Source organism: Thunnus thynnus, chromosome 16 (assembly GCF_963924715.1).
Source record: "Thunnus thynnus chromosome 16, fThuThy2.1, whole genome shotgun sequence".
Lineage (NCBI taxonomy): Eukaryota > Metazoa > Chordata > Actinopteri > Scombriformes > Scombridae > Thunnus > Thunnus thynnus.
In genome coordinates, this window is record NC_089532.1 from 19,387,672 (window position 1) to 19,410,247 (window position 22,576).

Here is a 22,576-nt window from a genome sequence, read left to right on the forward strand (position 1 = left end):
ACACGTGTTGTGGGAAAAAAGGACAGAACACACCGACTTGTCAGGACATGTTGACATCAAGTGGAGGCTGTGTAAACTGAATTGAACTGAAAATAGGTTGCACAGACATTAAAGGGTATTCTAGTGCAAGTGCCCAGACAGGTGCGTGGACAGTGGCCTGTTAGGTGTTTTCCAAGAAAGAAATATGCAATGTGTTTATCTGTTGGTATGACTTGTCATAACCGATCAGAATGTTCTAACAAACAAGCAGATTTGACTGCTGAGTGTATAAAATTTGATTGCTAAGAGTGACATCTTGCTCGTTGACAGCTCCTGTAACTGTTGAAGGTTTTTATGCCCACATGCAAGTGTGAGAATAAAACACAGAAAGACGTCTTCTCTGTTGTGAGTCTTTATTACAAAGTGCCACCACAACATACAAGTTCAAGAAGAACGAGCTAATTATTATCTCATGTAGCAAAGTCTAATCACTTACACATCAAATTCAATGAACAAACATACTAGGAGTTAAACATTACTTATTGTACAAACAGTACCAGCTTCAGTTCAAAATAATACTTACAGTACAAAATGTAGAAATGTAGCAACGAAAAATAGATTCAACAACAAATTTAAGTTATGAAAAAAATTGGGCCATGATTGCAGAGGGAAGCATTATCACAGATTGTTTATTTTTCTCACAGTCTAATATTTAGACTTGTGTCGATTTAGCCTATTTAGGAAGCATTAGTAGCTAAATGAGAGTGATACAGTACAGGAGAACTGGAGAGAGAAAGCAAAAGCATTTTCTGTGACTCACCCGTTACATCCTGACCTTACAAGCAAACACTTGGATTTAACATCTGACACCTGCCACAGCTTAATCGGTGGGGTAAAGATAATGTCATTTGTTCTCTAGAGAATTTATCAAAAGTGGAGGGTTTAAGGAATAGCAGACTCAAAAGAAGAATCGAAAGAAAATGATTTCTGAAAATGAGCCAGAAAAAGAGTGATGTATTAGGGGAGCCAGCACTATCCTGAGCAGAGCACGTTTCTGGGAATTGTGCGCATTCATGCTGTGATTGGAAATAAGGCAGGCATTTGTTTAGCACAAGGAGTGTTAATTTGTCAGAGTGCTAATTAGATGTAAGTAGACCTTGTTGCTCAGCATGCCAACTATAACATACATGGGAAACGGTACACTCACACTGAGGAAATGACTGCACTGGATTAATGGAATTCCATAAAAGCCAAGAACATTTATCACTGGATGTAGAAATAGCTAAACACAAGAATCTGTGCAGCCAGAACTGTTGATTGAGTAGACAGGGGTTTGTGGAACAGGACAAGGAAGTAACTCACTTGAAAGGGTAAAGGAAAGAGACATTCTTGATGCGTATTCCATTTTGGCAGGTCCTCACCTTGGTAATATGGGAATACTGAACCAGCAGAAGAAATATGCATGGTTTTCAAGAATCTAGCAACAAGGCCAACAAGGATTTTTGTTGGCGTTTTCTTCGTATTTGGACCGAAATTCAAAATCCCTTAGATATCGCTCTTAGCCACTACATGCCATCTGATGTGGTCAAATGGCTAGCAATGAAAACATTGTGTGTGATTATCTGACATTACCTTGTGTTGTATGGGGTATTTTGAGGCATAACAAAACAGAACCATATCTTTAGAAAATTACTTTATCTAAAGTCTCACTGATGTGGGAAGGAGAGCAGCAACTCTGCAACACCAATTTTCTGGATAAGCTTGTGACATCTCTTTCAGATAAGTGTTGGGAGGAAACAGATAAAGCTTTCCATGTGGCATGTTCTTTTTCTGGCTCATTCCTTCACCCAGCTGCCAGAGACCTCTGTTTAATGGAGTGGTACAAGGAGAACAAGAGGGAGTAAATGGAGGACCTTCAGGGGAACACTGAAGGAAAATAGTCCTCCCAAATGACCATGATAACTGGGGGACAGAATGTGTACTGATCTGGGCAAGTGGCCAAGCCAAACAGCCCAAGGGGGCAAGGGGGAAGCCAAAGCCAGGAATAGGGAGAGTACACATAAAGTATATATAGGGTGGAAGGGACAAGGCGAGACAAATGCCATTACAGTCCAAAAATGAAAAACTGACAAGCCAAGAGTGAACCTGGGAGTTGTAGGAGTGTTTCCTCTGAGGAAGGGATCAAGGTCTGGTTTGCACAGCAATACGGAGCCACCTGTTAAATGGTGCTTAACATGCAGTACAAAAACACAAACACAGTGCACACATGAATGCGCTTGCCTTCATGTGAACACATATTGTACACCGCACAGTGCATGCAGTATCTCTACCGCTGCCTTTCCCCTCTTTCTCACATATATACACACACACTCAATGACCTCCTGGGTGCTGTGCTTTCTGCGCAACGGTATGTACTGCCAAGTCACACAGCTTGAGAAGCAGGGAGGTCCAGAAACCCAGAGGGAGATGGTACGTGACAGAGAACAGGCTGTGCATGAATGTGTGTGTGTCAGGTTGAAGGGGCCAAAGTGGATATGTACACTCTTGAAAAAGTCTGTGCGCTTGCAGGAAGGTATAGATACTATATATGATGAGTGGCAGTGTGTTTTGACAATTACGTATGTGCCAAAGTTTGTCTTTGTGGAAGGGAAAGGACAGGAAAGACAGTACAATAAGACAGAGGGCACAACATCTGATATCCATACAGTATGTTCACTTGGCTAAAACCATTTTAAAATCAAGTTTGTGGCTTTATGAAGCCTAAGTAGCTGCCTGTAAAATAAAGAGTGCAACAAGAGGCACACAACATCAGCCCTCTCTGTGTTGGTTTGTGTGTGTGTGACTGGTTGTATGCACACGTGTATACAAACTGTTCTTGGCTCCACCACAGAGTCAGGAGAAGAGAGGAGAGGGCATATGAGCTTCATGCTGCATCGATTTCTCGCTCTAAACTCTGAAAGTGATTTTCTCACCGTATCTTCGAGGAAATGATTCATTAGGCTGTGGCCCAGTTGGGATCACTCTGACATGGAATAAGAAGCAGCCACTCACCCCAGGCTGGTGCATTTGGAGTGTGCACCGAGACGAAAAGGAAGATGGGAAGCAGCCACGAAGGCCATGACGGGAGGGTTTGAAATGGCAGGGATGGATGCAAGCAGAGAAATGGGAGGCAGAGCTGGAGGAGAGGAAGGTTGGAATGAAGATGGGAGGGGAAGAGATGGAAGGACAGAGAGGGGGAAAGGGGAGCCTCTGTGGCTTTGAGTCAACGATACAACAGCTCCCAGACAAGCTCGTCTTTCCTGGAACACCACAGGACCACTCAGCACGAAAGAGAATAATGCAATGTACTAATCTTTCTGAGATCAACTTGCACACATATTCGTCAAGAGTTTTACTGTCCTGCCTCAGCACTGCAACATTTGGGAAACTTGTGCCAGCACATTATACTTTATATGAGTGATGGAAGATTAAATCAGAAACTGGACAGAAATGGAACTACTGACTGCAATAAGGTGTCACTTCTTTTATACACTACTTTTTTTTCTACCTTGTTTGTTTGTGTCACAGAACTTTTAACTGTTTTTACTTAAAATGTGTGACATGTACAGTGTATGACCAAAACAATTCTTAAACTTGAACAAAAAAGAGCAGATAGGGAGACAGCCATGCCTTCCACCCAATAGAGAGCCCCCTACCGAACCACTCCAGCTGAACCATTGGACCAATATTACATTTTTGGTACAGGAAGGATTTTTGATACAGTATATAATCATGTATTTTAGTATTTTATATATATATATATATATATATTTGGTAAAGTAGTCTAGCTCGAATGTCAAGGAAGGTGGTAGGTAGGCAGACTCAGCAGAATATGAATATTTATTTACAGTGCCTGTAACTCAGCAAAATAACAAAAAAAAAACACAAGGAAAAATAACTCAGAAAATTAATTCATAGTAAATCAAACAAAAGGCATGTGTTTGTGGGAGCACAGCCTTAACTCTCCTTCACAGGAGTAAAAACCCCAACTGACTACATAAGGTGTTCAGTTCACACATAGACCCATTCAGCCAGCACCATAACAAATAAGGGGGGCCTACACAGTGACGTTAATACAAAGAAATCAGATAACATGCTTTGACTCATTTATGTGCTCATTTACATTACTAAATGGCTTAATAAAAAGTAAGTTTTCCTAATACTTAAACAAACAAAAGAAACATTCCTACAAAAAAGAAAACCCCTCCACATGGTTTGGCCCAGTGATGTCACCATGACATCATCAATACCATAAATTCAGGAACTGCCAGGCTGGCCCCTACCAAATAGTAGTCCTACATGGTGGATCTGAACAAAGGAAAACACAATAGCAAGTATGAACAAAGGAACAAACAATTACAAAATTGTAAAACATGCAACATAATAAAAAAAAAACTGAAACTAACTTATGGCTGTGTGTTTGCTTTAACCTTTGATGTAAACTGTAATATAACGCTAATACAGACAAGACCCGTGATAGTAAGTGACCCCTTTAAGACAGTCACTCCTCAAAGGAACGAGACAGGAAGTCAGCCACAACATTCTTGTGTCCTGGTCGGTACTGGAATGATTTGGCTGTAGAGACAGATACCACCTGGTAATCCTTGCATTGGAATCTTTCATTCTTTTCATCCCCTGCAATGCACGAGGGTCAGCCTCCAGCACAAATTCGTCACCAATTAAATAATACTTCAAAGTGTCTAGAGCCAATTTCACCGCCAACATTTCTTTCTCAATAGTAGAATACCTCATTTCCCTTGTGAAGAGCTTGCAGTCTGTGTCCTGTACTGGCCTTTGGTCCTCTCCTCCACCCTGCAGCAACACAGCTCCAAGTTCTGCCCCAGAAGCATCTGTCTGCACCGTAAATGGACAGCTGAAATCTGACACTGCAACACAGGCTCATTACACAAACAGTTTTTCAGGTCCACAAAAGCATTATCAAACTCTGGAGTCCATTTGACCTTGTTAAGGCTGGATTTACAGGTCAGGTCGCTAAGAACAGCTGACCTAGCAGAGAAATTGGGAATAAAGCGACGGTACCAACCAGCCAAACCCAGGAACAATTTTACCTTCCTCTTGGGTGGTTGGAGGATAGGCAGCAAGGGCTTCAATCTTACTCACTTGAGGGTGGATGACCCGACCTTACCCCCAATGATGTATCATAGGTACTCCACCTCTGTCTTGGCGATGTGACATTTGCATGCGTTGATGATCAGTCCAGTTAGAGGATCTGTTGAGGGACATCAGAGAGGTGTTGAATTTGATCCTCCAATGTCACACTGAACACCACAATGTCATCAATGTATAGCACAGTGTAGCTATCAGCTCCTCTCAGTACTTCATCCACCAGCCTCTTAAACATAGCTGGAGCTCCATGCAGACCATAAGCCATTGTTCTGAAATGATTAAGTCTACTAGGGACCCTAAATATTGTTAAGTCTTTAGAAGACTCAGTCAAAGGCACTTGCCAATACCCTTTACAAAGGTCAAGTGTTGTAAGATACTTGGCATTTCCCAAGCGTTCAATCAACCTCTCTACTCTTGGCATTGGGTAGGCATCAAAAGCAGAAACAGCATTCAGTTTAGAGAAATGGATACAAAATCTCTGTTTTGTGTCATCTTTCTTGGGGACCAACACCCCTGGACTACACCACTCACCTCTACATGGCTCATGACCCCCATGGCAAGCATGTCTTCCACCTCCTGCTTCAGTGCAGGCACCAAATTAGCTGGAACTCTGGAGGTGGTGTCCCTAATGGGCTGTTGGTTGGGACAATGGAGCTGTATGTCATGTTGGATGAAGTCTGTGCAACTGGGCTTGGTGCTAAAGAGCTCAACAGACATGATGGCCTCTAGTTCATCCTGCTGGTCTGCTGCAAGCTGACTTAGAACTGGGAGTGACTGCTCTTCACCTGCAGAGGGAAAGAACTGCTCCTGTGGTTCCTCTTCTTCAACCACAATGCAAGCTCACAACTGTAGTGATGATGCAGGTCTGTCACGCCATTCCTTCAACAAGATAACATGAAATACCTGTAACCTGAATTTTGCAATCTGGCAGCCTTGACCTTTCTTAGGGGGAATGCCTCAGGATATCTTGTAGCATAGTCACACACCACTAAAATATACCTGTGACTTGTGCTACTCCTCTCCAGTGGGCCTACAATATCATGGAGATGCAGGAGAAAGGGATGTCTATAACTGGCATGATGATAGAGGAGCCCTGTCACCCTTCCTGCTTGTTGCTGTTAACTGGCACTGTGGACATGATTTGCAAAACTGAACTGTGTCAGCAAACTGCTGTGGCTAATGAAAACAAGTTGTCATTCTGGAGAATGTTTTGAGATGACATAAGTGACCTGTCCAAGGTATAGAATGAGCTAGCTGCAAGACTGTGGGACTCAAGCTCTTCGTAACAACCAAATGGTCTCCCACCATGCTGCGATGATACAGTTGCTCACCCTTTAGGAGAAATACCTCCCTGACTCACAGAGAGTCAGGGAGGTATTTTCAAAGACACACTTTGAAAATAGGGCTGCTAGAGAGAGGTCCTGCTTTTGAAGCTGGGCTATATCACCAAGTATAACCATTAGCTCCTCACATTCTGGCTCTGGAGCTAGCTCAACAATCTTTGTTCCCCTCACTTTATCCTGTCTCCTCTACTGTCTGCTTCTTTGCACAACCCTGGCTGGATCCCTCAACCTCAGGAACTTTACTGCCTGCAAAAAGTAACTCACTCTAGCCTAGATGTGGCTCTGACTGGTGCTCATTGTGTTTAGACCTGGTGACTGCAATCATACCCTCACATGAAACACTGGGATCCTTTCCCTCTACCCTGGCTATCAGATCCCTACCTAACACCACTTGGTAAGGACATTTACTCATTACTCCCACTGACAGTAAATACTGCTGGCCCTCAACTTGAATATTGACACTGGCTATGGGGTAGTCTACATTGTCACTGTGAAAACACCAAACTTAAACTTTACCACTTTTAAGATGAATGGTGTCATGGCTTGGCATAACTACTCCGGGAGCGGAGCACTGAACTTGCGCGCTGTGCATGTAGCAGATGTCCATATAAAGAAATCCATCACGAACTGGCGTCAGCTTGGGCTGAAAGTAGAAAAAACCGTTGGAAACCGAGTGTTCAGAGCAGTCTGAAGCTGCTGCTTTTTGCTCACAGGGATTACTGGTACATACATTTACCTCGTTAATTGACACGTCGGCCACTTTTAAGATGAACATCCGACATTGTGACATTATATATATGCCTGAAAATAAGGAAAAGCATAATACCTCCCCTTTAAGCTTTGATGTAAACTGTAACATAATGCTAAAACAAACAAGACCCAGGAGAGTAGGTGATGCAATGTTACAATAGCAATGGTAAATTATAGCAAAATGAACACATTTAGAAAATAATATGGTGTGATGTATAAGATGAACATGTAAGGGACAAATGGTGCAATATATATATATACATACACCTACCTTCACCTCCTTCTACCTAATCAGATCTTTAGGAACATCTAAGAAAGCAATATCATGGTATTTTGCATAATTTATTCTAGCAATGGAACTCTTTAAACTCAGTGTGTCCACAGCTGTGTGATGTTAGGCCTTTCAGTGAAGTTTTTGTTGTTGATTTAACACTAAATGGTGTTTCATTGCCCTTTTCTTAGTAGGAGGATAGACACTTTATCTGTCCAGGTTGTCTGGAACACAAGTTCATTTTACAGTCCTGGGAAGCCAAATCAAGGAAAATGTTCCAATAGTCAACTAATTTACTGCTCTTCACCCGAAAGCAAAATTTCCAATCCTTATTTATATCCTTACATATGTATATCTCTAAACTCCAGTTCCTGTGAAATGGGGCAGACTTTCTGTGACACCACAACATCCTAAAGTGACACACCAACATGAGTGCTGATACAAGATAAGGAGGATCTGACTTACTGCTATGAGGAATGCAATGCAGTTTAAACTATGAGAGGAGTATTGAAGATAAACCAGGCTTTTCCCAGAAGCAGATAGACGTGGGGGGAAAGAGTGAGAGTGAAAACGAAGAAGAGAACAAGCAAAGATAAGTAAGGGAGGCCTGGATTATATGTTAAGCCTCATTACTCAACCTCCCACTCAGTTTAATAAAGTGAGAGATAGAGAGAAGGACAGAGAAATAGAGTGAAAATGCAAACAGAAATAGTGCACAGCATGTACTGTAATAGTGTGTGTGTGTGTGTGTGTGTGTGTAGCAGTGTGGGTGTCCATGTCTCCCCTGTGACCTTGTGCTATAGTAGAAGCTTGTAATAAAGCAGCAAATTATGAATTAAATAAGTGTCAGTGAGCTATTGGTCTGGGAACACAGCAACCATGCCCACCACACTACATTTAAGAATGTGACTTTCTGCCCTCAACTTCATCTATCATCTTGTAAAACGATAACAGCCTGCGTGTGTGTGTGTGTGTATGAGCACAAATGTGTGCTTCCAAGAATTTCCACTGAGTTACTCACGACAGTCAGGCCAGTCTTAACATACCTCAAAACCCCGAAAACGTGTTAAATGGTCAGATTCCGGATGCATTCCCTTCAATGAATTCAGACCCGAGATGGTAATTTACTTATTTGTCACAACAACACAATAAAATCACACTAGCAGATGGTAATTTATTGTCTTCCTATGTTGAAGTGGTGTTTTGCAATGATTCTGGTGATAACTTGTTTCATGTACAACTTGTTCTCACTGATATGTCTGAGGTTTGTATCATTGCGTGTACACAATTTGTATGTGTCACCTGTACTTCCAATTGCTCTCAGACAGAAAATCCCGACTCTGATGTGAAGGATGTGGGGCACCAAGCACAGCAAGGGAACCGCATGAGACATATGGCGTTGATCAGAGCCAGTAGTCCTATGACATCACTGTCACATAATTGACTCTCATCGTCCGTCACTCTCTTTCCTCCTTTGTTGTCAGGGCAAGGCAAGGCTGCAGCTATTGAAGTTTTCCTCTTTCACGTGATTATACTGTTGACTGTGGGCTACAATATTAAAGACTGCTATGCATCTGGATATCCTACTCATACAGATCTTTCCCAGCCGGATATTTAGCAGACAGTTGAGCTCTTCCTTTCAAGGATTTGCTGATTTATTAATGGAAAAACATGTAAGGCCTTGAATGGGACAATGTAATGTCTGCTTCTGTAGCTGACGCACGCTCGTTTAGGATTTAATAGTCCTAATAAATCACAAAACACTTCGGCCCTCATACTGGGTTGAGAGTTCTGCATTAGATAGCAAGTAACCATGGCAACAAGTGATCACCAGAAATTGTCAACAGTAAGTAGGTGAGGAGAAATATCTGAATCCTGTCCGCTGATGACATCAAGAGCTACAATAAAGCAGCTGTTATTCAAAATGTCATCATGAGACACATCACACAGTGCGGTACAGATGCTAAGACATGTTTCAGTGTAAACCAACGAAACTTTTCAGGGCTTCCTCCAGTATGTTGAAGGGCAACAGCCAGGGCAGTTATTGTGCTGTCTTACCGTTATGCATTAAACAAAGTCAAGCTGTCCCTTCGGTCTTGCCAAGTTCATTGCTGTAGTTGTTTCTCTAAGAGCAGCCATTCCTTTTTCAGTGAAGCTGCGGTGATACACTGAGCAGATTACCTCTGCTGGACTTGTTCATAAACAACAACCACATGCTGCAACATATAATAGAAAACATGATAATAACCGCAGGCCTGATGGGAATCATGATGTGACTCCGTCCCTGCGGTATGTATCCATGTTGTCATTCCTCTCTCTCTGTCCAATTATCCATCCTTTTGACTTTTTATCCACCTCCCTGCCCCTACATACAGTACCTTCCAGAAATATTGACATGATGTGAATACTGACAATCATATTAGGTGTTGAACTTTCTGGACTTTTTAAATAACACACCTTTCAAGTAATCAAACTACTATTTTTTGGAAGAATATCATATAATATCTTCAGTCATTGCCTTGAACTTTAACTTCACCTCTACCAATATAAGTCTATTGAACACCAATTAACTAGGTTAATCAAAATTATTACATTTTAAATCTAATAACTATATCAAACCAAAAGCTGACTGTATGTAGAAAGTCATTCTTCAGGAGTGTTTTTAATCGCTAAATTTCAACCTTAGTCATAGTAATGTACTGTTTTTTATCAACCCTCAGTAGTAACAAAATTATAGTGTTTAGCTGCATCATTATTGTCCACTTAGTTTTCTTTGGATTTCACCTCATTTCAGTATAGTATATTCAGACAAACGGTCGACTTTAGGGGGGAAATATATGGCAATAAACACTTTTATGATCTGGCAATGAGAGGAAATAAAAGTTAATGAATGAGCTGAAAAGTGGTGGTCAGGCTGGGGTCTTTAAAGAGAGATAGTTCAGATTTTTAGGAAGCCTACCTGATTTCCCAAGGATGGAGAGTCCTTTCAGTCCATCCAAAAACATGGGGAAGAAAGCAGAAAGGAGACTAAATTCTTTATGTCTTCACAAATAATCTATTTAATTAACCACACTGTGAAATGATATGCACGGGATTTCTACTTTGAGAGGCTCAAATCTAAAAGTGTTCCTGGACCTTTTTAGATGGGCTGAAAGGACTCCTGTTCAAGATCATTTCTGTTAAATAAAGACAGGAACAATTCTGTCTCTTTCTCTTTTCCTCTCTGTAAAGCATCCAGAAGCAACTTAGTCTAAGAAGTGATAATTCGTCCTACAAATGCACATTAGTGCTGTGGTCAGTGGGACGCAAGTTAAGGCAAGGATAAGAGACAGGCAATATATCTGATATATCCAAGCCCTCTTAAATCTCTCCTCTGCGCCTCTGTGTTTATTACGCATCATGTTGTTTCCTGTTACTAATGGTCCAATCGATCCCATTTGTCGTAGCCCATAGGGACATGCTACTCGCACAAAATCAAGCTCTGAGCTGAGGTGATGAGAGAAAAGGTGCAGTGTGTAAGAACGTGTCTTTCCAATTTTCTGATGACATTATTCTTAATCACTGAGAGAAAGTCTCCCTAAACAAATCTCTCCAGTATGCACAACCACTGAAACCGCATCCTGGTGTTTTTCAACAAAATGCTAACGTGGTGACAGCATTTGAAATGTTTCACAGCGTTGTACGTACAGTCATGATGTGTTGTGTAATTCCTAAAACCAGAGGTATCATCTATCAGTGAGCGCAGCATGAAAAAAGTAGGAGGAGAGGTGAGCTAAGGTGAAAAGAAGAAACAAAGGGAGGAGGAGGAAAGGAGAATTTAACTTTGCTAAGGCTGCTGGGTAATATCTGCGGCTTGGAGACATTTTATGTAAGATGCTCGGTGTAATCTGGAAAACAGCAAAGGAGGTCAGAGATGTATCTCCTCGCAGAGTAGGGACTGTGAAGCTCCTCGGAGGGGAACACAGGCAGATGCAGACACACACGCACAAGAAGAAACGCAAAAGTATGAAAGTCTCAAGAGGAAATACATGGCTCAACAATGCAGCAATTCATCACAATTAAGCAGATGTAAACCTATATGGTGTATAACCCTAACACCCAATCTATCAGAGAGCTGCCTGTTGCCTCTGGTCTCCCACAGTTTAAATCTGTCTCCTGAATATTGGAATATCACTCCGACATACACCTACAGTAAATCATATACTCACACTGCCTGCTGTATAATCCATCCCCGGTTCAGTCCCTACTCAGTGATTTAAAGCGATTGCTTTAGCAGTGAAGCTATCCAGTGCATGTCTTCACCCACACATATTCACAGCAAGTAAATCAGTTATCATAGGAAGCTGGATGTTGTGTGTGGGATGTCTGAGGCAGTAGAAATTATGAGACAGAAAGTTTTTTTTAAGAATGATTGCTTCTAGTTTGATTGCCACGTGTTAAATATGTGGTCCTGCATGGAATACATTTAAATATTTCAGTTTTTTCACTCACAAACTTGCATTTCCTTGTGGGGTATGTGAGAAAAGGGAGGGATCATTTTTGTTCTGAGACCCAGATTGGCTTCTAAATCTGCTAGAGGAAAAAAACTTTTAATGATTATATTACAATACATGATTTATTTTGCTATAATTGCAGTAGACATTGCTTTTTATTTGTTAATTTATAAGAGCTCTGTACAGTAGAGCCAGATAAACAATTCTTATGATGTTCTTTTTATGTGTATAGAGATGCTGAAAAAGGGAACGACTAAATGCATTCACTTATACATGTTGAACTCTTTTTTTTAATTGCAGATGACTATTTTATGATACTAGTAGATCATTTAACGGAAGCCTTCCTGCAACAAGCCATCACACTTAAGCTGAGAAGGTGAAGGCAAAGGCCTCATCAAAAGATCAAACTGTTTCCTGTGGACCCACCAGGGACGCGCTCCACTGTCACCGCAGGTCACAGAAGAGGTGACCTTGGACTCCAATAACCAGCAGCAGATGAGCCAGCGCAGGAAGACACAGCGGGAGTACAGGAAGTGGCTTGGGTAGGAACATGTTTGGAGAGAGTGTTCTTTCGGCAAGAGGGGGGTCTCAGGTTTGTTTTGGGGGGCCTCAGTGACAACCCTGCTGCTTTCCTGTTTTCTTTCCTGAACTAGGTCTCAGGTTAACAGGGACAGATAAAACGCAAAAAAAGACACATTCCTCAGGAACACTCCTTTCTTTGGAAAATGATTCAGATGGAGGGTCATTAATTTTACAGACTACTGAAAGCCAAAATACAAATTCGTCATTTGACAAGTGGTTGTTTTCCAAAGGGGGACGCAATATCAATAGTGACACACAGTATGTGAAAATTTGTGATCAATGTGAAAGATGTGGTGGATAAATTCAAAAGGCAAGAAACACAAACTGTGGATTTCAATGATTTTGGATGCCAGTAGGTGGCAATCTTCTCAGCAAGGCTCAACAAGCACCTGTGTCCCACTGAATGAAGGGGCTACAGATTACAGGCTCTGGATAATTTCTGGAGGTGGTAATGACACTGTTATGTTGGATCCTTTTAGCAGTAAACAAACAGTCACTATTCAAACTCACAATACAGAATAACAGAGCTGTATCAAGTGTAAAATAAAATATATGATAAAAACTAAAAAAAACTTTAATGTAAATAAAGTTTGTTGGTAAGTATTATTGATTGTGGTACAGGGCATGTCTGAATGACCTGTGGTTTGCTCAGATTCATGTCTGCCTACCATCACAATATCAAGCTGTGATCAGGCTTTAAATTACTCTTCCCACCGAGCGTAACATGCAAAAGCCTAACTGAATGTCCGATGGGCTCTTCTGGCATCAGTGGGACATTACATTCATATTACTGATTTTATCAGAGTCCCCGCCATTGTTGATTGCCTACGGTCTATGTCTTTCATTTCCCTCTGAGTCACAAGGCTGATCCAAAATTATTACTGCTGCACTGAGGAGGAAATTAATAAATCCCTGAGGAGGAAATTAGAGTTCCAGACAGTGTAGGTCCAATGTAATACATGCATGCACATTTATATCCTTTTTTTAGCAGATGCATCACGTAAGCTGAATCCTTGTGGACTTGTGAAGGGGGCAGCATGAGCAAAATTTTGTTGCATAAAGAAAGAATAGAGGTAAAATTCTCATTGCAATTGGCTATTGTTGCCATTTTATAAACTTGAATCTTATAAGCTTAACTAAACAAAACTGGAAAAACATCTACATTTTCCCAGCGACAGATAATTTACAGCTTTTGTACTGAAGATATAAATCTAAAAAAAAAAAACAACAAACATTGCAGGTTAATTAAACTGTCTGATAAATCATGTCTGTGAACTCTGCAATAAAACCATTTCCCTCTGGTACATGAACACTGACCAACATGTCAACAAACTACTGATTAGTCTACATCAGTTGAGCAAGACTCTGTATTGAGCAGGCAGCACTGTTGACAGATGCTGGGAGAGGAATTGTGATTGGTCCGTGGCGGTGGGTGTTTCCGCATTCCGCAAAGAGCTGTCAGCAGAAGCGCAAGTTGGAGAGGGGACTGTCGCGTCTGAGAAGAAACCTCTTCAGTCATACCCAGGGGAATAACGGTCCACAGCCAGGGAGGAGGGATGCCTTACATGCTCATCAGCACGCAGATAAGACTGGTGTGTATCTTGCATCCGTAAACGAGTCGTGTTATGCTTTTAAGGCAGGCGCGCTCGAGTTAGAGCGTCAGTGATTTATTTATTTGGCTGCGCAACACTGCGCATGCTGCTAATCACTCAAGGTCGTCACTCGCAGATTACAGTTATGCAGCGGCCTGTAATATTCTGCATGCTGGCAATAGTAAACAGTTAAGGCTACAGACAGAGCAGCGTGCCTATGGTTGTGTTTTTTGGTGCCCTAAATTAAAAACACATGTTACTCAGTCGTCGGCCTCTTACTGCGCATGATCATTTTGTTGTCTGCAAGACTCAAGACACCTAATTCTATAGTCTCTGAGTATTGGATGATCTGTTTTTAGGCTGTCCAGTTATTGGAGATTATGATCCGCACCTGCCAGAGGGCTGCAAGTGTATTCAGTGACATGCAACTTGAGATGCACAAATAACAGGCAGCAAATATTGTTTTAGCAAAGACATCCTGTCTTAGTCTAGGTCAGTTGTCACATGTAATGTAGCCTACATAATTGCTGTTTTTCAGGAGAGTGGTCCAACAAATGTGGGAGATGAATATTCTGATCCAGCACTCATGAATTACTTGGGAGCAAGGAAAACAACTATGCTGGGAAACAATTTGTGAGTATTGACAATATGAAGGGTTAGTTATTGTTGCGGGTGGACATAAAAAGTACTGTACTTGCAGAAAGTAGCTAGTCAAATACCTGAGAGATTTGTAGGTATAGTTTGACACACAGATCCATCCACAAAAGAAGACTTTAATGTCTCTCATAAGATGAAGACTTTCACTCCTGGTTTGATATTTGGGAAACCATCTCCACCACCACTGCCCAACCAGGGAATAGTAAACAAGTAAACTGTAATGGCACTTGTCCAATGCTGAAATCCCCTGGACTCCCAGGTGAACTGTAAATGTGCCTACACTGGGCCTTGTTTACATATTTAGGAGCTTAACAGTGGTGTTTCTTTCATTTTGGCAGTTAACGTGTACATATTGACAACAGATCTGAGATCAGGTCACATAGAGGGAAAAAAAACTCTCAATGTGGTTGAGGAAGCCTGCTGCATTGCAGATTTAGAATAAACCATTCAAGCTGATGGAATACAGATCAGGGAAGTGTTGTCATTGGCAATCTGATTCAAATGCTGCTGGGAAATGAACCAAGGTGTGGAAGGAAGTGAACAAGCACCAGAACAATTAACAGCATTCTACTCTCCGAGCAAAGTTTACCGAAAGACAGAGAAATCCCACATCTGTGGAAAGTGGAATAACTTTGTGTTTATGCTCATTTAGTTCCGAGTACCATGTGGACGACCCACCTCGGTTGGTGTTGGACAAGCTGGAGAAGATTGGCTTCCGCGTAATGACAATGACGGGAGTGGGACAGACGCTGGTGTGGTGCCTTCACAAGGAGACAGACTGATTGATCATGGAGCAAGTGTTGACTGTATCCAAATACCTCTATAAGCCTTTAAAAGGTGAATGAAACATGCTGAAGAACTTAATCGACTTTTTTTTTTTTTTTTTAACTTAGGTTCTTTCCTGTATATTCAATGTATAGGCTGTTAAAAATCAGCCTATTGTCAAATGAAAATGTTTTTTAAAAATTGAGATTATCCGAGACGTAAGGTTTCAGATTATATTGTTTAGGTTATAGGTCACCAATTTCCAAACCACATTTCAGAGCTTTTGTAAGACCCATTGCCAATATTGTTTGTTTACTGTTTGTTTACTAGTGGTGAACAAGCGTACAAGTGATGGCCTGTTTTACTGTTAATATGTAATTTGGCAGTAGGACTTGATTAAAGACAAATATAAAAGATTTCATCTCATACAAAAAGCCTCACCCTGCTCCCTATAAACAACTATGCTAGATATATTTGTGTAAAGATGTTTTTGTTAGTGTATCATATGCTTATGATTAAATGATGTAATGATGTGAATTGCTTGTGTACTTATTAATAAAAGAAAACAATTTGCAATCTTTTGTAAGATTTACCGCAGACAAAATGGAACACATGTATTTGTCTTCTGATAATCAATCGAATAGACACTAAACAAACATGACACATAAAAAAAAAAATCATTATGAGTGCTAGCTCTGTGGCACCTTACAGGGATGCTGCATGCCCCAAGATGAGGCACTAGCACTGCAGGCACACAGTGCAGGAGTCTGCCTGTGAGAGCCAAAAAACACTGGGTGGTTTCATTACAGCCCCAGGTCTGCCAGCGCATGTCTGGGGCCAGCCTGCATCACTAATCCGCAAACTAGAGCCTTTGCCAGCCAGCTCACAGCCAAACTCTTACCAGACCTGCTGCCTCACACATGACTTAGCTTCCACCTCCGCACTAAAGATCAAAAGGTGCTGGTGCTTCCTAGTCCTGTGACCGTGGAAGCTCCAGATACTGTTTGCATTCACTGACATGACACCCTCAGTGCAGACAATGTGAGGAAGAAAGAGAGGAAGAAGGTGCTATGAAGATTCCAAGGTTCTGCTGTAATTGTTGATAGCACAGACTGTACAACAGGCTCATCCTCCCATCCTGGTTCGCATGCAGCACAAGCCACTGTGGGCTCAGGGCAGGGTTGGTGGTGAATGTGTTTCCTGTAATTGTATTTCCTCTGTTGTCATTTGGACAGATTTTGTGTGTTTCTGGGATTTTTTTCACATTGCCGGGATATGAAAAAGACTATGCATAAACAAAACCATGTGATGAGGGGATTTTGCAGGAGGAGAGGAGCAGATGTCTCCCACCACACCACTACACTCCACAGCTGGACATTGTGTAACAGAGCCATGGCAGGGCAACGCAGGAGTGGCAGGGAGATGGATGACTGGGTTGGATGTTGCAAAGCTGCCATGTGGCTCCTGAATAACACAATGGCAGGAGAAAGCACTGCTACACAGCCCTAAAAATACAGACACACCATTACGCCATAGTCCCTCAAGGGACAGGAAAAATAAAACTATTTAGATGGATAGATGTTCCACAGTGAGAGGACCTTATTACAAAACGCGGGGTGACCGCAACAGTCTGGCAATGTAAGGTCTGACTCAATGTGGGTCACAGAGCGGTAGCATGTCACTTCAGAGAACATAAATAAGGAATACAATGTATCTTCTAGGTATCTGTTACATAAGCATATTGTGAAATAGCCTAGAACAGTAATAGAAAATAACTTAAGAGGAAATTTGAGGTCAGTATCATAGGACAGAACACAGACATTTTCTCAAGTGTGGCATGTACTTCTATTCAAGCTGGTTCATGGCCCATGAAGTGTGTGAAATGGAAACACTGAAGTGAAGAAGTTGACCGGGTTCCAAAACAAGCAGATCCATTGCGTCAAAATCACTCGTAAACCGCAACTTGTCGTCTTTACACTTCGTTTTTTCGTACAAATTAACTGAGATGAAACATCTTAATTCATGAGCTTTAGAACTGCTAGCAGGGGGATTTTTTTTCTTTGAGCCAGGCCAGCTGTTATTCCCTGTCTCCAAGCTTTATAAGCTATGCTAAATGGACTGGACTCAATTTGAAAATTTGTTAACATGTTACAGTATTTAGTCACTTATGAGGGCCTTTCCAGATCAGATCAGATACTGATGATCTACATCAGTGGTTCTGAACCTTTTTGGCTTGTAACTTCTTAAAGTGAATCCATGTCTATTTGTCCTCATCACAAGTTATGGACTTAGTGTGATTATCGGTTATGAGCAGTTCAAACAAAGAATGATTTTTCCTCCTCAGATTGTTTCATTTGAAGGATTTTTAGAGGCCTGAAAAGGTAGTGTCTAGTACTTCACAAGTATTGGGAAAAAAGGCAGAAAAAATAAACATAATTCATCCATAATTTTGTCTTTCTATCCCTTAAATTGCCTAGTGACCCCTTGGAATGGGAGTGACTTTACCCAAAGATTGGGAATCACTGATCTACATTATTTTGCACAGTATTGTAAAATAAATGGGTTGTATAGGGCAGCTTGGATTACATACCAATATTCAGTCACACATCGACCTCAGAACAGAAACCATGAGCTGAATGAACAGCATTGTGCAGCCTTAAAACTGTGCAGTCCACAAGGCCTCTTCAGTCAGGAGGAGAGCTTTAGATATATTATACAAAGTATAGTATACAAAGCCCAGGGAACAATCATCTAAACCACTAGATCTATAATAGAGGGCCTCCAGAGTATGTTCACTTTTCATCACGTGAGCCCACAAGAATTCCCATAAAAGCCTACCTAGTGCTCCGATCTCGGCCTGATTACTGGTTTAACATGGGGGAGAAATGATTTCCACGTAGTCACATCGCACGGTCTGCGGTTTGGATTGCTACAATGCTCTACTCATTTCACTGATCGAGTATGTAGACAACAAAGAGTGATTTTTACATTACACACGGTTGGCTACAGTAATGAGGTAATGAGTTGTCATAGCTAACCAGACAATGGCTGACAGATGAAAATTACATCATTATACCGCTCTGATTACGTGTGGTGTTGGACGGCCAATCTCCTCTGGCTCTTTTACAACACTATGAACAAAGACTAAGTTGTCACTGGATGCCTTCAATCTCTAAAGGTCTTATAAGAATTTACCAACGAATGTAGTAGTGCTCAGTAGTGCATTGATTAGATGTAACAATCAAGGCACTACAGTACAATAATATAACGATGAATGAGCTACAAATTTGTTACATTTTCCTCCATAAATATCCATAATAAAGTAACATGTAATATGTGTTCATCTCAGTTCAGACTAAAACAGATTAACAATACTAAAAATTAACTGTGTTAAATTTTATATGCGTATGAAACAGACTGCACTGTTTGCTAAAAGGACAACACAGTCCAGCTAACTGCAAACATGCATTTGGCATCCATAGAATATGGTCCAAAAAAAAAAAGAAAGCTGTATTTATTCATCCCTGCACCCTGAGTATTAGGACTCCTACCTTTGGGACCACCTCAGGCTTTAACACTGAATCCTTCAGAAGCCCTCACTTCTTCTCTACTCTGTGTCTCCCTCAGTCATCCTATGTTCTTCATGAAGGGAAAGACACAACACACTGATTAAAATAACAGATTTGAAAAAAATGTCTCACTTTAGTTATTAAAGATTTATTTTAGTACACAGTGTATCACATACAAAAATAATAACAAAACAAATAAGAGGCTTTATGAAACTAAAGCCTAACACAGGTATTCAGTTAATGGCTGCGGGCTGGTACCGAGCTGGATCCTCCCATGCTATGGTTCATCCTCGTCCTCCTGCTGCATTTGTTCTATGAGTCTCTGTCGCTCTGCGGCCTGCCTCATCTTCATCATCACCAAGCTCTCGTAGTCACGTTCATTTGTCAGGGCGCCCTGGAGATGGGACAGATAAAAAATGTCAAAAAGGTAACACAAAGTAATTTTAACATGGAAAATGGTAAGACAAAAACTGCACATATTACAATCTTTAGTGTCAATCTGTATTTCTGTTTTTGATAATATGAAGCTATTTCGTAAAGTTTCTATGTTATTTGAGCCTTATGTAATTTCTTAGAGGTTAACAATCTTCAAAGATTCTTTATTCTACTTGTCTTTATTGTTTTACCTCTCTTTATAACATACATAAAAGATGTATCAGCATATATGCAATCATCAAGCCATTACACTGGCAGGAAGTCATATAAAGTCAAACGTCAGTATTTCATATCATGACAACAGCGACACAGGGCAACACATGGAGCGAATGACACCGCTGTCACCATTCACTCTCTGTTTGCTTTCACGACGGGGCCTGCGGGTACAGAGAAGATGAGAGGCGGACTCAGAAGGATGCTCTCATCTCAGTTACCATGAGTATGATGGCAGGGTGAACATGCATGAGACAGCAGCCCGCAGAGCAACTGTGACAGGGTAATTCCGCTGCCTGAGGTCATTAAACCCTAAAATGAGAGCTGGGATTAGGCCTGGCAGTCGCCCGGCTCTCACTGCGTGTGTGTGTGTGAGATTGCTTTGAAGGGCTTGGGCTTGGACGACGATGGCGAGAGATTCTCTTACTGTGGGGGAATCGGAGAGGGCAGCCACTGGCTAATGGCTAATCAAGCAGGGTGGAACACAGGCCAGACGTCTTACACACACAGGCCACAATCTGTGCGGTCACAAATGCCACACACAGGCCAGCACACACACACACATCCAGGCAGAAGACGGGGCACTCTAAAGAGGAATGAGGAGACACTACAAATATTTAAATATAGTAGGTAGGAGAGTAGGATAATGTTTATATGTGCATAAATATGCATTTATTTAAAGCATGCACATGCACTTACAAACACCATCATCCCATTTTTAAGGGGGAGGACATCCATGTGTCCACAGAGCAAGCCATTGTTTTATAAGATTATATCCAGGAAGTCTGCTGGGCCAAGGAAGTGTCTCTTTAACAAGACAGTGAGCTGCAGGAGAGAGCGAGTGAGTGTGTGCATGAAGGACTGGGAGAGAGCGAGAGCGATTTGAAGAGGAGAGGTAGGTTTTGTCAGTGTGCTCGCTGAGCTAAGGCATCTGGAAAACATCACGGGGACTCCAGCATCCATGTGCTGAGAGAAAGAGGGTAAGTGTGGAGGAAGAAGAGAGGGTCGGCGAAGGGGAAGTTACCCCCTGCTCCCCTCACCACCCCGCCCCTGGATTGAGGAAAGCTGCTATTATCATTCCAGTAATGTGAGCTCAAGCCCTCGTCTGACACGTAACTATGAAATATCACGCAAACGCCATTAGGTAAATAAACAACTCTTGCATCTTCAAATTAAACAAAATACAAGCATGTATACAGGCAGCCTGGTGAAAACGCTCCCTCCACTTCAGCAAATATATGTCCACTCTGCCCTGCCCTCTACTGGTCACAAAACTCAAGTACAACTGAGAAATCAGTCAGAATTAATATAACCTATTCTATACCCGGTGTGGTCACTGGTGCACAGTTCTGGGCTAATGATGGATGGTAATTATGAGCATTAACAGGTGCTTTATGGGCAGTGTGACGCATTTCTTCTCAGGATGAGAGATGTTTCCTTGCCTGGGGTGCTAACTTACAATGTACATGTTTAGCCAGTGCATCACTCTGTAACTTAACACTTTGTGTCTACATACACAAGTGTGTGTGTGTGTGTTGCAGTAACACTGGGGCCCAGGGTGAGTAGGAAACCGCAGAACACAAACAACGGGCCCCCGTGCAAAGCCAAGAGAGGAGGGTGCGAGGCCACTGTGGAGGTAGGATGGTAGTAAAACACACACACGCACGCACGCATGCACACACACAAACAAGCTGAGGATTAGCAATGTGACATCAGCGCACGGCTAGGCCTCCAAACAGCACACCCCAGTCTGACCCCAGGCCAGTAATGACATCATGAATACCACCAGTGCTGTGAGTCAGGCCGCGTACACACACACACACACACACACACACACACACTCTCAGACTCTTTCCCACACACAACAGGAGGTATCTTGCAGCGCAGGTGGCCACTGTTCTCCCAGCACAAGTGGTCAGATCAGCTGCACATTACACCATTCCTGTATGTGTGAGATTTGTGTGAGTATGCAAGCATGTGAGCATGAGTGACTGAGTGACTGAGTGAGGAAGTAATTGTATGAAGAAGAAAGAGTGTAGACTAGTGCTGCTTTAAGAAGAGACTGCCATTATCTAGACAAAATGGAAACAAGAAAAGAATCTTTTCACAAATTATCAAAAGCTAAAGACAGGGGCTTCTTCCTCTAAAAAAAAATGTTCGGACACAAATGCATACTCAGCCATTTTGTGAGAAACATACAAAAACCTCTCAGGAAAGCTGATATGAACTGGTATGACTGCCTATTATATTTCACAAACACAGATGGGTGACGAATTTAAGTCAAACTGACATAAATTTCCGGAACTCAACTGGATGGATGAACATCATTATTCCAGAGCGCTGTAACACGTTGGTCCAAAATCTATAAAAGTTAAGTTGGGTTGAGATGTGGTGACTGGGACAGACATGAAAGAAACAGAGCAAAACTCCCTTCTGACATCTCTCTGCAGCTCATTTAGTATTCTCTATCAAATAAGATTATACCAATCTAATAACCGTTTCATTCTGTCAGTAAAGGATGCTGTGACACTGTCCCTCGGAACTAAAGTTTATTCTACTGTTGTATCTTTTTCAGCCTGGAAACAACTCAATGTCTAAAATGTGAATGTAAATGAACATAAGGGAAAGACACAAAAAGAGACACCTGACAAACAGACAACACATGCTTGTGCAGCAACCTGATAAACATTGAAGCCATCAAAGTATTAAACTGGACATTAAAAGCCTGATGTTAACACCTCTCACAGGACATTTGTTTTAA

At 41.7% G+C, this 22,576-nt stretch overlaps 2 protein-coding genes and 1 long non-coding RNA gene across 6 annotated transcripts in view; 1 reads left to right on the forward strand and 2 right to left on the reverse strand.

Moving 5' to 3' along the window:
• Nucleotides 1–375: 375 nt before the first annotated feature.
• Nucleotides 376–12,336, reverse strand: LOC137199175 (uncharacterized). 3 transcript variants are annotated; one of them, XR_010931747.1, is made up of 4 exons: nt 6,145–12,336; nt 5,677–6,024; nt 4,766–5,248; nt 376–4,653 (listed from the first exon to the last, which is right to left on the reverse strand). It is a non-coding gene; the product is annotated as an uncharacterized lncRNA (long non-coding RNA). The 3 variants fall into 3 exon arrangements; XR_010931748.1 differs by having other exon boundaries at nt 376–4,326; nt 5,677–12,334; XR_010931746.1 differs by having other exon boundaries at nt 5,677–12,333.
• Nucleotides 12,337–14,016: 1,680 nt separating this feature from the next.
• gchfr (GTP cyclohydrolase I feedback regulator) lies at nt 14,017–16,174 on the forward strand. Its single transcript, XM_067613245.1, has 3 exons — nt 14,017–14,176; nt 14,715–14,809; nt 15,486–16,174. Exons 1-3 carry the CDS (start codon nt 14,141–14,143, stop codon nt 15,613–15,615), a joined length of 261 nt encoding a protein of 86 aa, XP_067469346.1. The 5' UTR covers nt 14,017–14,140; the 3' UTR covers nt 15,616–16,174.
• A 2,972-nt stretch (nt 16,175–19,146) lies between these two features.
• Nucleotides 19,147–22,576, reverse strand: part of dnajc17 (DnaJ (Hsp40) homolog, subfamily C, member 17) — a 34,404-nt gene continuing 30,974 nt past the window's right edge. Inside the window, exons 11-12 of one of the 2 annotated variants that reach the window (XM_067613243.1) lie at nt 19,426–19,561; nt 19,147–19,237 (exon numbers count right to left, since the gene is read on the reverse strand). In XM_067613243.1, coding sequence (XP_067469344.1) covers nt 19,445–19,561 — 117 coding nt within the window. In that variant the 3' untranslated portion in view covers nt 19,147–19,237; nt 19,426–19,444. Of the gene's footprint in view, nt 19,238–19,293; nt 19,562–22,576 lie in introns of those variants that run through there. The other variant, XM_067613242.1, reaches the window with a different exon arrangement.